The sequence below is a fragment of the Pipistrellus hanaki genome (genome assembly GCF_964339955.1).
Source record: "Pipistrellus hanaki genome assembly, chromosome: 1".
NCBI classification, from domain to species: domain Eukaryota; kingdom Metazoa; phylum Chordata; class Mammalia; order Chiroptera; family Vespertilionidae; genus Pipistrellus; species Pipistrellus hanaki.
In genome coordinates, this window is record NC_140503.1 from 20,606,633 (window position 1) to 20,620,056 (window position 13,424).

Sequence of the window (13,424 nt, forward strand, 5' to 3'; positions counted from 1 at the left end):
CAAACCATCCCCTTCCAAGTGCCAGTGCTGCCCCTTCCTGCTCCCTTCTAAACATCCAGGCACTGACCATCCACCAGCTGCCCAAGTGCCACGTCTGCAACTCCCGAATTCCTAACTATGCCCATTTGGAGGCAGCCCCCAGGACGAAGAATAGTATTACAATGTGCATGGAATGAATACAACAACAACAAAAATGTTTATACAAGCAGGATGTATAATTGCATAGGAAAACTCAATGACTAAAAATAAGTATATATGCTTCGTGCACAGAAAAAGAGGCTTTGAGTTGATCTGGCTTTGGCTTTCTTAGTGAGAGAGTGTGCAGGATTAGAGGAGTCTTCTGGGTCACACTTGTGAGGTGGGTTTGGCATTAAATACAGCCTGGAAATTATCCAGTGGGGACACTTGGTGCATACCGCCACCTTGGGAATTTGCTCTTTCAAGAAGTGCTTTGCTTCTTAGCTCAAGGGTTCATCTAGTTAGGGAGAAGGCCTTGGGCACAGCATGGCACCACTTAGGGGCTGGGGAAGTGTGTGCAGGGCCAAGCTAGAGTCCTGTCAATCAGACTCATGGTGCTTCCCCAGGGAGTGTCTCAGGGACAGTCCATGATAATGGCAACAGCTGTGTAAATCCAACCTTCCCATTCTCAGTCTCACTAACTTTTGGCTCTGGGTCAGCCTCAGTCAGAAAAAGCCTTTATTCAGGCAGCTTAAGTCATTCAGGCAGTCTCTGGCACACGCACGTGTGCACATATGTACACACGCACCTGCCTCCTTCAGAGGCACCACCTTGAAATCACAATCAAAAACACAGATTAGTGGGGATGGAAGCATAGCCAGTCTTTTAACTAGAAGAAAAATGGAAACTCAAACCAAGATTTTCATAGTCAAGGTCAGCTGCCTACCTCCATCCCCTAAATTCTGTCTCTTTTTATCAAAATGATATATGTCACTATATGATTAAAAAGAAAAAGCAGTTCTGGCCAGATCTGCTATGTGCCCTGAATTTACATGGCTCTGATAATGAATTTGTGTGCTAACATGCAGGTCTCACTCACACTGCCCACCATGGCAGGCGTCAGAGAAGGGATGCTTGACAGCCCTGGCTTTCTTGGGTGTCAAGCCCAGCATTACTCTGACCTCCTACAGCGCCAGCTTCCCAAATGCAAGTGAGGCCCAGGGATGCAGAGTGGCTTATCCAGGGACACAGAGTGTTGAGAACCATTGCAAGATTTGTCTCTTATTACTCAGTGCTACTTTCAATACTCCAAAAAGAAAGACTAAGCCAACAACTCCAACCCTGTGTGACAAACCTGATCCGCATGCACAGGATCTGGTTGCAAGAATAGGGAAATATTGGAACAGCCTAAATATTCAACAAGAGAAAATGGAAGTGTGTGTGTGTGTGTGTGTGTGTGTGTGTGTATACACACAGACATACACATATGGATATATATACATATATATTATATGGGGATATGGACATGTATAAGTCAATGCAAAAACTACAGCATCTTATCTCTGGATGGTGGTATTACAGGATGATTTTTAAATTTTGTACACTTTTGTATTTTTTTTTCATTATTCTATAAAGAGCATGTATTACCTCTGTAATAACTTTTGGATGTTTTCTTTTTGTTTTGTTCTTTTGTTTAAAAATATCCTGCCTTTACTGCTCAGATTTGAAATTCCTTTCATCCTGGCTCAGATTTGATACCTAACATTTTGGTTAAAATGATTCCCAGCTGATGGGAACAGAGGAGAAACACTTTCCTACTGCAGATCACATCCTTGTTCTCTCTCCTTACACCATCATCGGCTCCTGCTTCCTGACTTATCCTTCTAGGGCCTGACTGGCTACCCACTGGCTCCAGTCCTTAGATCCCCATGGCACTGCCTAAGCGGCTGTCACATACCGGGACAGCCCCCTGCCCTGGGGCCGCCACTGCCATGACAGGCTCCTGCCATTCCTCTACAGCTACTGATCCCTGGGCTCAGGGTCCACGGGGTGGGTACTGCTCAGCAGACTGTGATAACAGTGACACACTCTGAGTACCAGAGCAGAGAGACCAGGGAAAGAGAAGGTAAGCTGGAGAGGAGCCTGGGAAAGAGCAGCAGAAAGGCCGTGCTGAAGCAGCCACTGAGGAAACTGGATGCTATCCCTGTTCATGAGAGTTGCACTAGTCTCACAGGCACCTTGAAATCTGTCAGCTCTCCCACCCCCAACCAGGCTGCTCCCCTGACCCCTACCCATGCTGCCACTTCCTCAGCCTGCAACCCAGATTTCAGCCCAGCCAGCTCCCAGTACATACATTCTCGGGAAATTCCATATTCGCCTTCTGCCTCCGTAGATCTGCCTTGATGAATGCTGAGGTCATGGGATTGAGAAGGAAGAGCAACAGAGACACAGAGTTATCAAGCAGACTAATGTTCAAGTCCATCCCAGAGTGGGAGCCCTAATTGTCCTAAGGCCCACGGGCATCCCAGAGCTACATCAGATATTCCAGGGAGCTAGGGGCACACTGACACCCACCTTGTTAAAGCCTGGAGCCAGTGACAGTGGCCTTGTACTTGTAAATCCCCATTTTACAAATTAGCAAATGGAAGCTCCCAGATATTGGTCCACTTGCCTAAGGTTAAACAGCTATGGAGGTTAATATCACAGCCTGGGATTCAAACAAGGGTCTTTTATTTCCAAAGCCCATGCTCATTCCACCAAAATATGTTATTACCTCCCTAGCAGATTTCCTGACAAGCCCTTCCCTCCAGCCTGTCTAGGTAATGTATACTCCTCATCTGTACAGTCAGTCAAGACACTGAATCTCAAACTGCCTCAGCGCATGAGCACCCAAAGCCTTATCTTGTCCCAAGGCCCCAACTCACCAGTGAGGCCTGCTCCAAGGGCGAGGAATACACACAGAAAGATGTTCCCAATCATGGTACCATAATTTTCGATTATCTGGCCCTGGGAAACGGTGAAAATGATCCCGAATACCTGGAAAGATACAACGATGACTGGGACCAAGGGCCCAGCCAACTAGCCCACGGTAGAGCTGAGCTGCCATAATACAAGAAACAAAGAGTCACTGCTATGCGGCCACCACCAAATAAGACCTACCTGGGCAGACACGTTGAGGAGGCCAGACGATATGCCTTCCGATTCTGGGTATGTCAGCTCCACGGCAAACTCAAATCCCAGGGGGAGGTAGCCAGTCATAAAGAACCTGAGGGCCAGACCACAGAAACAAGGTGATGGAGAACTTGCATAACAAGAAGGACAGAGAGCCCACTTCCTCCTTGATTCTACCCATCAAGACATGCTGGGCCCTTGAATGATCAGGCCACCTGCTAGAGGGCCATACTAAGGAAAGAGGGATCCTGCAGGCCAGGAAGAGGCTCATAGGTAGGCTTTGTACTCAAAAGCTCTTCTTCTACATCCAGCCACAGTGGCAGACAGGGTCAGCATTTACAGAGGGTGGGATGCCTGGGGAGCTCAGCCCTCAGCTGAGAGACTCTGTGTCATGGATACACAGACTCTACGCTGTGGGAAGTCCCTGGATATAGAACAGCATCTCCATGACTCTGTGGGACCTGGAATGAGCTCAAAGTCCTTCTTATTTCGCCACAGTCACCAGTCACCAGCTGACTTTCACACACACACACACACACACACACACACACACACACACACACACATTCATGTACTGCCCACAGTAAATAATGGGGAGGTAAAACTGAGCAGAGAGCCCTGTGCAGAAGGCATGCTTTCTCATACAACAGGTCTATAAATTTGCAATTTTAATGCCTTACACGTGCCTGCACCACACTTTTTGCTGCTTTCACATCTGTTATCTCTCTCAATCCTCCAACAACTCTACAAGGCAGGCCACTTATCTTCATTTACACATGAGGAGACAGGGGCTCAGAGTGGCTAAGTGACATGCCTGTGGACGAATAGAGAGTCTGCAGTGGAACTGAGACCAGGATCCAGACTTTCCAGGACCCACATTGTCTGAGGCAGAGCTAAAAAAGACTCTACACATTTCCTAACCTCCCAAGTCTGTAAAGAATACAGTGCATCCCAACAGCACAGGTGGGTCTGGAAGCCCCAGGCAGCCTTTTGAAGTGCAAAACAAACAAACAAATAAGTCCTCTGAGCACCATTTCCACATCTCCACACAGGTCAGTGAGAAGGCAGCAAAGGGATCCGTATTACATCCTAGGATGTCAGCAGCTCTAGGAGCCATGGGATGGTGCTTTCTGGTTAAACATGTTAGAGGTGAAACTTACCCCAGTGTGCCAGCGGTGATGAACACTATCCACAGATGCTGGAGGCTCAGGGTCAAAGTGTACACCACCATGCCCACCAGCGTCATGATATACACCACCAGAGTTGTCTCCCTACAAGCAGAGACCAAAAGGTTGACTCATACACCTCGGACTTTAATAGGATCATCTGTTCATTCGGTCATTCGGTCATTCTACAAGTCTCTATCAGGCACCTGCTCTGTGTTCAGCCCTCTGCTGTGTGCTGAAACATCTGCTCTTATAGGAGACTGAACATAATCACACAGATAATTATTTAATTGTATGTGGTCACTGCTACAAAGGGTAAGATCGGGAGTGTATGAAGCATCTTGCTGCATGTGTGTTCTCCTCCTGCAGACCCCTCTCAACAACACCAAAGAGCACTTTGACTTGTCAGTTCCTGCCCACAGCAAGAAGGGTACAGCCCTTTCCTCTCCTCGTCCCCCACCAAAAGCAAACAAACAGGAGGAACACCAGCGTGCCACCCCAGAAACCACTCAATTCTGCATGTCTACTTCACCCAGGATCCCGCAACAATGCCGAGAAGTGACCTAACTTTTACACTAAGTGGCCAGATTATAATGATCTCTGAACACATAATAATCTGGTCACTCCGTGTGTGTGTGTGTGTGTGTGTGTGTGTGTGTGTGTGTATAGTATATATTAGAGGCCCGGTGTATAAATTCATGCATGGGTGTGGTCCGACCAGCCTGGCCAGGGGGAGGAGAACATGGGTGGTTGGCCAGCCTGCCTGCTGGTCATACTCCTGGTTGAGGGGACAATTTACATATTAGCCTTTTATTCTATAGGATATACACTGAGTGGCCAGATTATTGTGAGTTCAGAGATCATCATAATCTGGTCACTCAGTGTAGTTTCCCTGTCATCTCTACAATCTTCCTGCTGCCACTTGCATGGGTTTTCCTGCTGAATCTGGTTTACTCCAGACAGCAGGAACTAACAGGGAACATTCTCCAGCCCTGAACGAAGTGTGTGACTCCAAAGTGAGAAACCTCCACCCACTCCGTCACATTTCCCCTTGTCAGTCCCCTCAGAAGGGCCATCAGCAACGAGCTGGTCTGTTTCAGGCTCACCCAGCTTGTGCACCTCCCCACACGTCTCCCGTGGCACCCACTCTGGACTCTGCTGGGGCCTGACTCCTGCTCAGATCTATTTTCCTCTCCTTGCCCTACTCACTGCAGGGGACCAGCTCTGCATACACCTCTTCCCTTCTGCCCTGAATGTTAGGTCTCAGACGATGCAAGTTTAAAAGCCTTTACACATCTCCCCTGAAGCCAGACACCTGGTGGGGGCATCTGAGGATGTATGCTATGTGGTAATGTCAAACTAATGCCTGTAGCTCTTGGGTGCAGGGAATTCTCTAAAGCATTTTACATTCATTTATTATTTCACTCAAACATTATAAAAGCCCCTAAAGACATGTATGACTATCCCTACTTTCACAAATAAGAAAATGGAGGCTTGCCAAAACCGGTTTGGCTCAGTGGATAGAGCGTCGGCCTGCGGACTCAAGGGTCCCAGGTTCGATTCTTGTCAAGGGCATGTACCTTGGTTGCGGGCACATCTCTGATACCCGGGGGTGTGCAGGAGGCAGCTGGTCAATGTATCTCTCTCATCGATGTTTCTAGCTCTCTATCTCTCTCCCTTCCTCTCTGTAAAAAAATCAATAAATTATATTTAGAAGAAGGAGGAGGAGGAGGAGGAGGAGGAGGAGGAGAAGGAGGAGGAGAAAACGGAGGCTCAAGCTAGTTCGGTTACTAGTCTAAAGTAACCTGTTGATCGGACAAAAATCTTACACCTATGGATGAAGACAGTGGCGGGGGGTAAGGGCGTGGGTTGAGGTGGGGAATCAGGTGGAGGGGAGCTATGGGGGTGGGGGGGGGGAAAGAGGAATAATCTGAACAATAAAGATTTATTTTAAAAAAATAATAAAGTAACCTGTTGAACAAATGCAGAGTTGGGACTTGAACCCGAAGCTGGGATTGGAACTCTGCGCTCTTTCCTCTATTGCACAGAGGATACGAATACTCAACTTGGTTGCAGCTTTGGAAAAGCTCTAGGCCAGAGCCTCTGGAGGATGCCCCTCCCACCCAGCACTTCAAAGCTGCTGCGCATAGAGGAGCTTTGTCCTTCCTCCGCCCTGCTCCCCTCATCTGGTCCAACCCACCCCACCCCACAGGAAGCTACTTCATGAACCCCATTCTCTCTCGCTGACCCCACCAGCTCATCTTTCACCAGATTTGTTCAACCACAGCTTCGTCTCAAACTACTGATCCGTCTAGAAAAACTATCTGTAATCCCAGCCTGAGATAAACGGACCTGACCACCGCATTTCCAGCCTCCAAACCGGACAGGACTAATCTGAGGGCCTCGGGGAGAAATGGACCGGCACCAAAAGGACTGGATCACAGTTTTCACTCATCCTTTCTCCCTGGGGAGTAGTTCAGGGAATGGCTCGCGCTGCCGGCAAGACCTAGGCATCGAATGATGCAAAGGAACGGGTGGCATCTAGGTTCTGAAGTGTCCTCTCCAGCCTTTCACTGTATTTTCATCTGAATCATCTGCTGCCCACATTCCAGCCTTAGCGGAATTCCAACTCCTCCTCCTGCCACTGAGCAAGCACTGCTCTCATGTGTGTCTGAAGCAAGCAATTGACAGATGACAGAGAAGAGTGGGAAGCCAAGCTCCAGCAGCAGTTAATTAAGCCAAGCCAAGGCCTTCGTCATGTTCAGCCAGGCAGCCACATCATTGGGGATGGCCTCAATTGGCCTTTGACTAGGATAGCCACAGTGAGACCTGGTCTGCCAGAAGTTGGTTTGTGGGGCAGAAAACAGGTCTGCCACTGTCTTGTCGCCTCCAGACACTGGGAACTTTGGAGGCCTTGTCAAAGCAGCCCAGAATGCCGCCCTGACCCAGCACAAGGCAACCCTGGCAGCTGCCCTGCTGGCCAGCATTAATTGAGCACCCAATGTATGCAGAGCACTGGGAAGATGCAATAGCCCTGGCCAGTTTGGCTCAGTGGATAGAGCGCCGGCCTGCGAACTGAAGGATCCCAAGTTTGATTCCGGTCAAGGGTTGCGGGCTCGATCTCCAATAGGGGGCATGCAGGAGGCAGCCGATCAATGATTCTCTCTCATCATAGATGTTTGTATCTCTCTCTCCCTCTCCCTTCCTTTCTGAAATCAATAGAAATATATTATTTTTTAAAAGATGCAGTAAGAAGAGAAGGATGCTGTGCCTGTTTTATTCAGTCTTTTTTTCTGAGCCTATTTATTGAATTTGAGGGAATTTGACACAAATGCAGATTGAGGCAAATGCAGATTCCCCTACTGAATTGGTATCCATGGCGGTGGAGTCCACAAGTATGTATTTTAAATAGCATCCTGAATTAGTTTGACATACACTAAAATCTTTATTCTTTTATCCTCACCTGAGGATGTGTTCACTGATTTTAGAGAAAGAGAAACATCCATTGCGTACATGCTCCAACTAGTATGTGCCTTGACCGGGAATCGAACCTGAAACCTTTTGCTGTAAGGAACGATGAACCAGGGCTGACTGACGTACACCAAAATCTTCAGAAGACCACTCTGGGCTCGTAGAAATGCTCTGGGCACCAGACCCAAAACACATCACAATAGTTACCAACGAGGTACAGTATAAGCAATTGCAAGATAATGGACTGCAAACCAAAGTAAGCACAGGGCACCATTGTTAAGGCCATGGGATCCAAGGGAGCCACGAGGACAGGCCAGTGGAATCACCCCCTCATTCCCACTCTTCGGGGTTTCCACAAATTTTCCAACTGCTGACATTTTTCTGCATTCATTTTCACTTCTCCCCTATCTGTCCCTTGCATAGCCATACCGGGGCAAGTGGTGCTGTGCTCGGCCTCATGTCCTTTACCTCTAATCTCTCTAAGACCCCCACGGGGCAGGTGTTGTCTCCCTGGCTTTATAAATGAGGAAAATGAGGCTCAGAGAAGACCCCTGTGAACCACCCCCTGGACCACTCCGTTGCCGCATAGAAACCTTTGGGGCTGCGTTGCTGAATGAACATGACATTTCAAAGGTGAATCCCCCAATTCGCGGTCCGAGAGGAAGAGTCACTTACTTGTAGGTTTTGGACCTATCCAGCCAGATACCAGAGATCATGGCCCCAAACATTCCTGCAATGACGATGGTGAGGCCTATTCTTCCAGCATTCACTTCTTCCCCCTGGGAAAGAAAACCACAACCCAAAGGTCAGCCAGTGACAGGACAAGGCCCAGAGAGAGCACAGTCACCACGAGGTGAAGGGGCAAAGGCAGGGAACTGAGCTCCATGAGAGCCAGTTCTCAGAAGGTATCAGGGCAGCCCTGTAAGAGGCTGCCAATGGGGAGAAAATACTCCCAATAGAATGTGACCCCAGATGCGGGTGCCTGCTACTGGATGCTGGGGTGAACCAAATCCTGTCCTTAGAACCACTTTGAGGAAGATTATTTCTTAAAATGTAATCCTTACAGCAACTCTTTTCTCTTGTTTATCATTATTCCCATTTACAGGTAGGTAAACTAAAATATGTATATACATATATCCCATACTTAGGCGTCTTTGAGCTCTTCGTGCCAAGAGGAATGGTAAAATAATAGCTATATGTTTTTGAGCCCTTACTTTTATGAGCCAGGCACCATGCCAAGGATTTTACATCATTCTCCCATTTAATTCCCATAATTCCCCCACCATAAGGTTAGGAATCAGTACTCCCCATTTTTCAGGTGAATAAACTGGGGCACAGTGAGATGAACCTATCAGTCCAAGCCATGAGGCATTTATTAAATGCAGAGCTAGGATTTGAACTCAGACCTGTGACACTCCAAAACCGGAACACTTAGCGACAGCGACCACCTCCATAACAATGTGACCCTGGTCCCTTCACAAAAGGGTTAAACCTGGGATTCCTGACTCCAGGATAATCAGTATTCCATTCCCAGCAGCTAGTCCTCACTGGTTCTGGAAGCATTTAAACAATATTTTCAGTTGAGTGGCTAAGAGTGCAAAATTAAACTTTGCCCATATTTTACAAATTAAATATTTCAGCTATGACTCCAAATATGTATATCTTTACTTTGTTGTCATGTGGCATGTTATGCATATGTCTATATAACATATATAAATATACACATAGACACACACACAGTATTACTTACTTTCTAATCCTAAAAATGATCTTTCAGTAATTATGCTTCTTTTGCAGAAAAGAGAATGAAAGCTCAGAGACATTAACTATCAATAGCTTGTCACACAGTTTAATGCCACCAGAGTTAGGGTTGAAACCCTCCAAATCCTGTGAGCATACCACCATACCCTGCTGCCTAGAAGTGGGGGACCCAAGCATTAACCACTACCCCAGTTCCTGCCGAGACAGACTCAGTAACCTCATTCTCTCCGGGCCCCACACGCTTAGGGGACTCCCTTACCGGATAGTTCAAGATCACCATGCGATTCAGCAGAGTGGACAAGGCATAAAAAGCCCCAGTATTCAGACCTAAGGAGCGAGGGAGAAACACACAGCATTAGGGCTGGCTTTGGAGGGGCCACTGCTAGCTCCTCCCCCCAGCAGGTCAGGAGGTCGGAAATCCTCATTTTCATTGCCACTGTGAATGGTGTCCTCGGAGAAGAAAAATCCAGCGAGTGTGAGGCTACTCTGCAGTTTTCCTCCAAGAAATACTCCAAAACAACCAAACGTAGCCATTTCAACCTGGCTCTCTGGCTCCTGGTAAGCCCGCCCTAGAAACACAGGTTCTGGGAAGCATTTCTCCCACGTCAGAATCATCCGCAGTCCTTTCCTAAGCCCTTGGCTAGATTTATGAGGTAAGTGGGACTACTGGACACCTTCCATCTCTTCCCGATGACCTGTCCCCTCTCCAGACCTCTGACCCCTGATACCACTCCCACTGCAGGTGCTTTCTCACCTCTTTCCTGTCGCCCCTTCAGCTTTCTTCTCAGAATCAATGCCACACAAAACCTTATATTTGAAACCAGAAAGGACCCTAAAAACACTTAGTTGCCTCTTCTAATTCATTAACTCATTCAACAAATAAGTGGAAAACCTAGAATAGACTGTAAGAAGCTGTGTCCTTAGAGAATGAGGTCATTTGTCCAAAGCCATATAGTGAGTTATAGTAACTAAGATGAGACTAGAATTGACCCAAAGAAGAAAGGGCCTCCTGGCCTCCCTTCCTAATAACATTCATGATGATGATGATGATGATGATGATGGTGGTGGTGGTGGTGGTGGTGATAATGACAGCAGCACATACTTGTGTAATAGACACTGTTCTATGCACCTTACAATCCTCACAACAACCTTAGAAAGCAGCTAGTGTTATCATTCCCAATTTATAGAATAGAAAAATGCACAGGGTTGAAAATCAAATACACCAGGAGTCGTTTTAGTTTTAAGTAAACATCGAGACTCATAAGACTTCCACTGATACTTGACATGAGATCCACCTAGAAGGGACACAGCTCTTGACAGAGCAGCCTTAGGGCTCCTTTTCAATGGGACCAGTACATAGAACCCCAGGTCATCCAGCCACCGAGAAACCATTCTCCTTAGCCCTTAAGGTGATAGCTCAGGGACAGGAAAAAGGTGGCTATGGCAACCACTCTGGTTTACACCTGACAGGAGCCACTACTGCTTGCAACAATGCCATACACAGTTTCCAGGGTCCCCATAAAGGACAGGACAGTGAGTCACAATACTCAGCAAAACACAAGGAATGCTTCTTATCAGATAGGAGAAGGTCTCCCAGTCCAACGGTAGTCATTTTTACCACAGAGGTCATTTTTATCATAAGCAAGGTTGCATATGTGCACCTGACTCACTCCACTTTTCAGGTTCCCAGAGAAAGGATATACAAAGTGAAATGAAGATTCAATTCTCATGCAAAATGAGAACGGAAGTTTTGTGTGCTATTCCCACAATCACACAGGTAGAAAGTGGCAGAGCTGAATTTTAACCCAGATAGTGTGGCTCTAGTGTCCTCATTTTTTTGTGTGTTTTTTTTGTTGTTGTTTGTTTGTTTGTTTGTTTGTTTGTTTTTATTGGTTTGAGAGAGGAAGGAAGAGGGTGAAAGAGAGAGAAAATCATCAATGATACCCTGGGGATTGAGCCCACACCAGGAATCAAGCCAGTGACCTTTTGGTGCATGGGACAATGCTCAACCAACTGAGCCACACCAAGTCAGGGCTAGAATCCTCACTCTTAATCACTCATTTACACTCTCATAAAACTGATTCTTGCCCTAGCCAGGTAGCTCAGTTGGTTAGAACATCATCTCAATACACCAACGTTGTGGGTTTGATCCCTGGTCAGGGCACATACAAGAATCAACCAATGAATGCATAAATAAGTAGAACAACAAATCAATGTTTCTCTCTCTCTCTCTCTCTCTCTCTCTCTCTCTCACCTCCTACCCTCCCTTCCTCTCTCTCTAAAATCAATAAATTAAAAAATAAAACTTGATTCTTAACCATTTCTTAATCCCAGTCAGGTTACCGAAAATTTCCTTAAATTTCTGCCTCTCCCAGCAGCCTGCTTCAGGGACACAATAAAGATGGGGTTTTTTTGTTTCTTTCCTCTTTTTTCCCTTGATTTCAGAGAAGAAGAGAGAGGGAGAGAGAGATAGAAATATCAATAATGAGAGAGGATCATTAATTGGCTGCCTACTGCATGCCCCCCACATGAGCCCGCAAACCAGGCACATGCCCTTGACTGGAATCAAACCTGTGACCTTTCAGTCCACAGGCTGATGCTCTATCCACTGGGCAACACTGGCTAGGGCCAAAAATGGTGGTTTCAATGCCACCTCCTGAGGGGCACAGGGCCACAGTGAGTAGACAAACCAAGGAGTGTCATCGAACATCACTACAACTGCCAGACCATGGTCATGAGGACTTGTCAACATAAGAATGTCCAAACCTATCAAGAAAACTTATAAAAATTTATTTGAGTCAAACAGAGAACATGCCTGGAAGCAAGATCTCAACAGACTGAGAAAAAATGCTTAAGAAAATTATAGTTTGCAGTTTCTTTTATACATGTGAGATTAGGAGGGAACATAAGGAAGGTTGCATGAAGGTGGGAGAAAGCAAGGCAGGGGTTGGATTACAGGATAGTTAAGATTATGTGCTCTCCTGAGGATGGTCACACTTTAGCAAGAGGGTTCTGAGAGTTTGGTCAGATATTAGAAGGAGCAGTCTGAAAGGAGGCGTTTCAAAGGAATGTTAACTTAGATGCACAGAAACATGGGCAGGGCTTGCTGAAGGCAAAGAGAAGCCCTTTACTAAAGAAGTTGCATGCCACCTGGCCAGTGTTGCTCAGAGGTTGAGTGTCAGCCTATGAACCAGGAGGTCACAGTTTGATTCCTGATCAGAGCACATGCCCAGATTGTGGGCTCGATCCCCAGTTGGGGGCATGCAGGAAGGTGCCAATCAATGATTTCCATCATTGATATTTCTATCATTCTCTCCCTCTCCCTTCCTCTCTGAAATCAGATATATAAAACTAAAGGCCTGGTGCACAAAATTCATGCGCTCAGGGGGAGGGAGGCGGTCCCTCAGCCTGGCCTGTGCCCTCTTGTAGTCTGGGAGCCCTCGGAGGATGTCTGGCTGATGGTGTAGGCCCGCTCCCCATAAACCAGCAGTCAGACATCCTTAGCGCTGCCATGGAGTCAGGAGAGGCTCCCGCCCCTGCTGCTGCACTTGCTAGCCATGAGCCCAGCTTCTGGCTGAGTGGTGCTCCCTCAGTGGGAGTGCACTGACCACCAGGGGACAGCTCCTACATTGAGCATCTGACCCTTGGTGGTCAGTGCACGTCATAATGACTGGTCCTTCTGTCATTTGGTCAATTTGCATATTAGCCTTTTATTATATAGGATTATTTTCTTTTTAAAGTTAAAGTTATAGGTTGTGGGTTAGATCCCTGGTTGGGAGGTGGTCAATCAATGTTTCTCTCTCACATCAATGTCTTCTCTCTCTCTCTCTCTCTCTCTCTCTCTCTCTCTCTCTCTGTGTGTGTGTGTGTGTGTGTGTGTGTGTGTGTGTGTGTGTC

At 47.0% G+C, this 13,424-nt stretch overlaps 1 protein-coding gene across 1 annotated transcript in view; it reads right to left on the reverse strand.

Moving 5' to 3' along the window:
- The window catches only part of FLVCR2 (FLVCR choline and putative heme transporter 2), a 59,756-nt gene that overhangs the window by 2,196 nt on the left and 44,136 nt on the right, over nucleotides 1–13,424 (reverse strand). The window contains exons 4-9 of the mRNA XM_084892967.1: nucleotides 9,787–9,854; nucleotides 8,442–8,545; nucleotides 4,290–4,400; nucleotides 3,118–3,223; nucleotides 2,883–2,994; nucleotides 2,312–2,367 (exon numbers count right to left, since the gene is read on the reverse strand). Of these exons, the coding sequence (XP_084749093.1) occupies nucleotides 2,312–2,367; nucleotides 2,883–2,994; nucleotides 3,118–3,223; nucleotides 4,290–4,400; nucleotides 8,442–8,545; nucleotides 9,787–9,854 (557 nt within the window). The remainder of the gene's footprint in view (nucleotides 1–2,311; nucleotides 2,368–2,882; nucleotides 2,995–3,117; nucleotides 3,224–4,289; nucleotides 4,401–8,441; nucleotides 8,546–9,786; nucleotides 9,855–13,424) is intronic.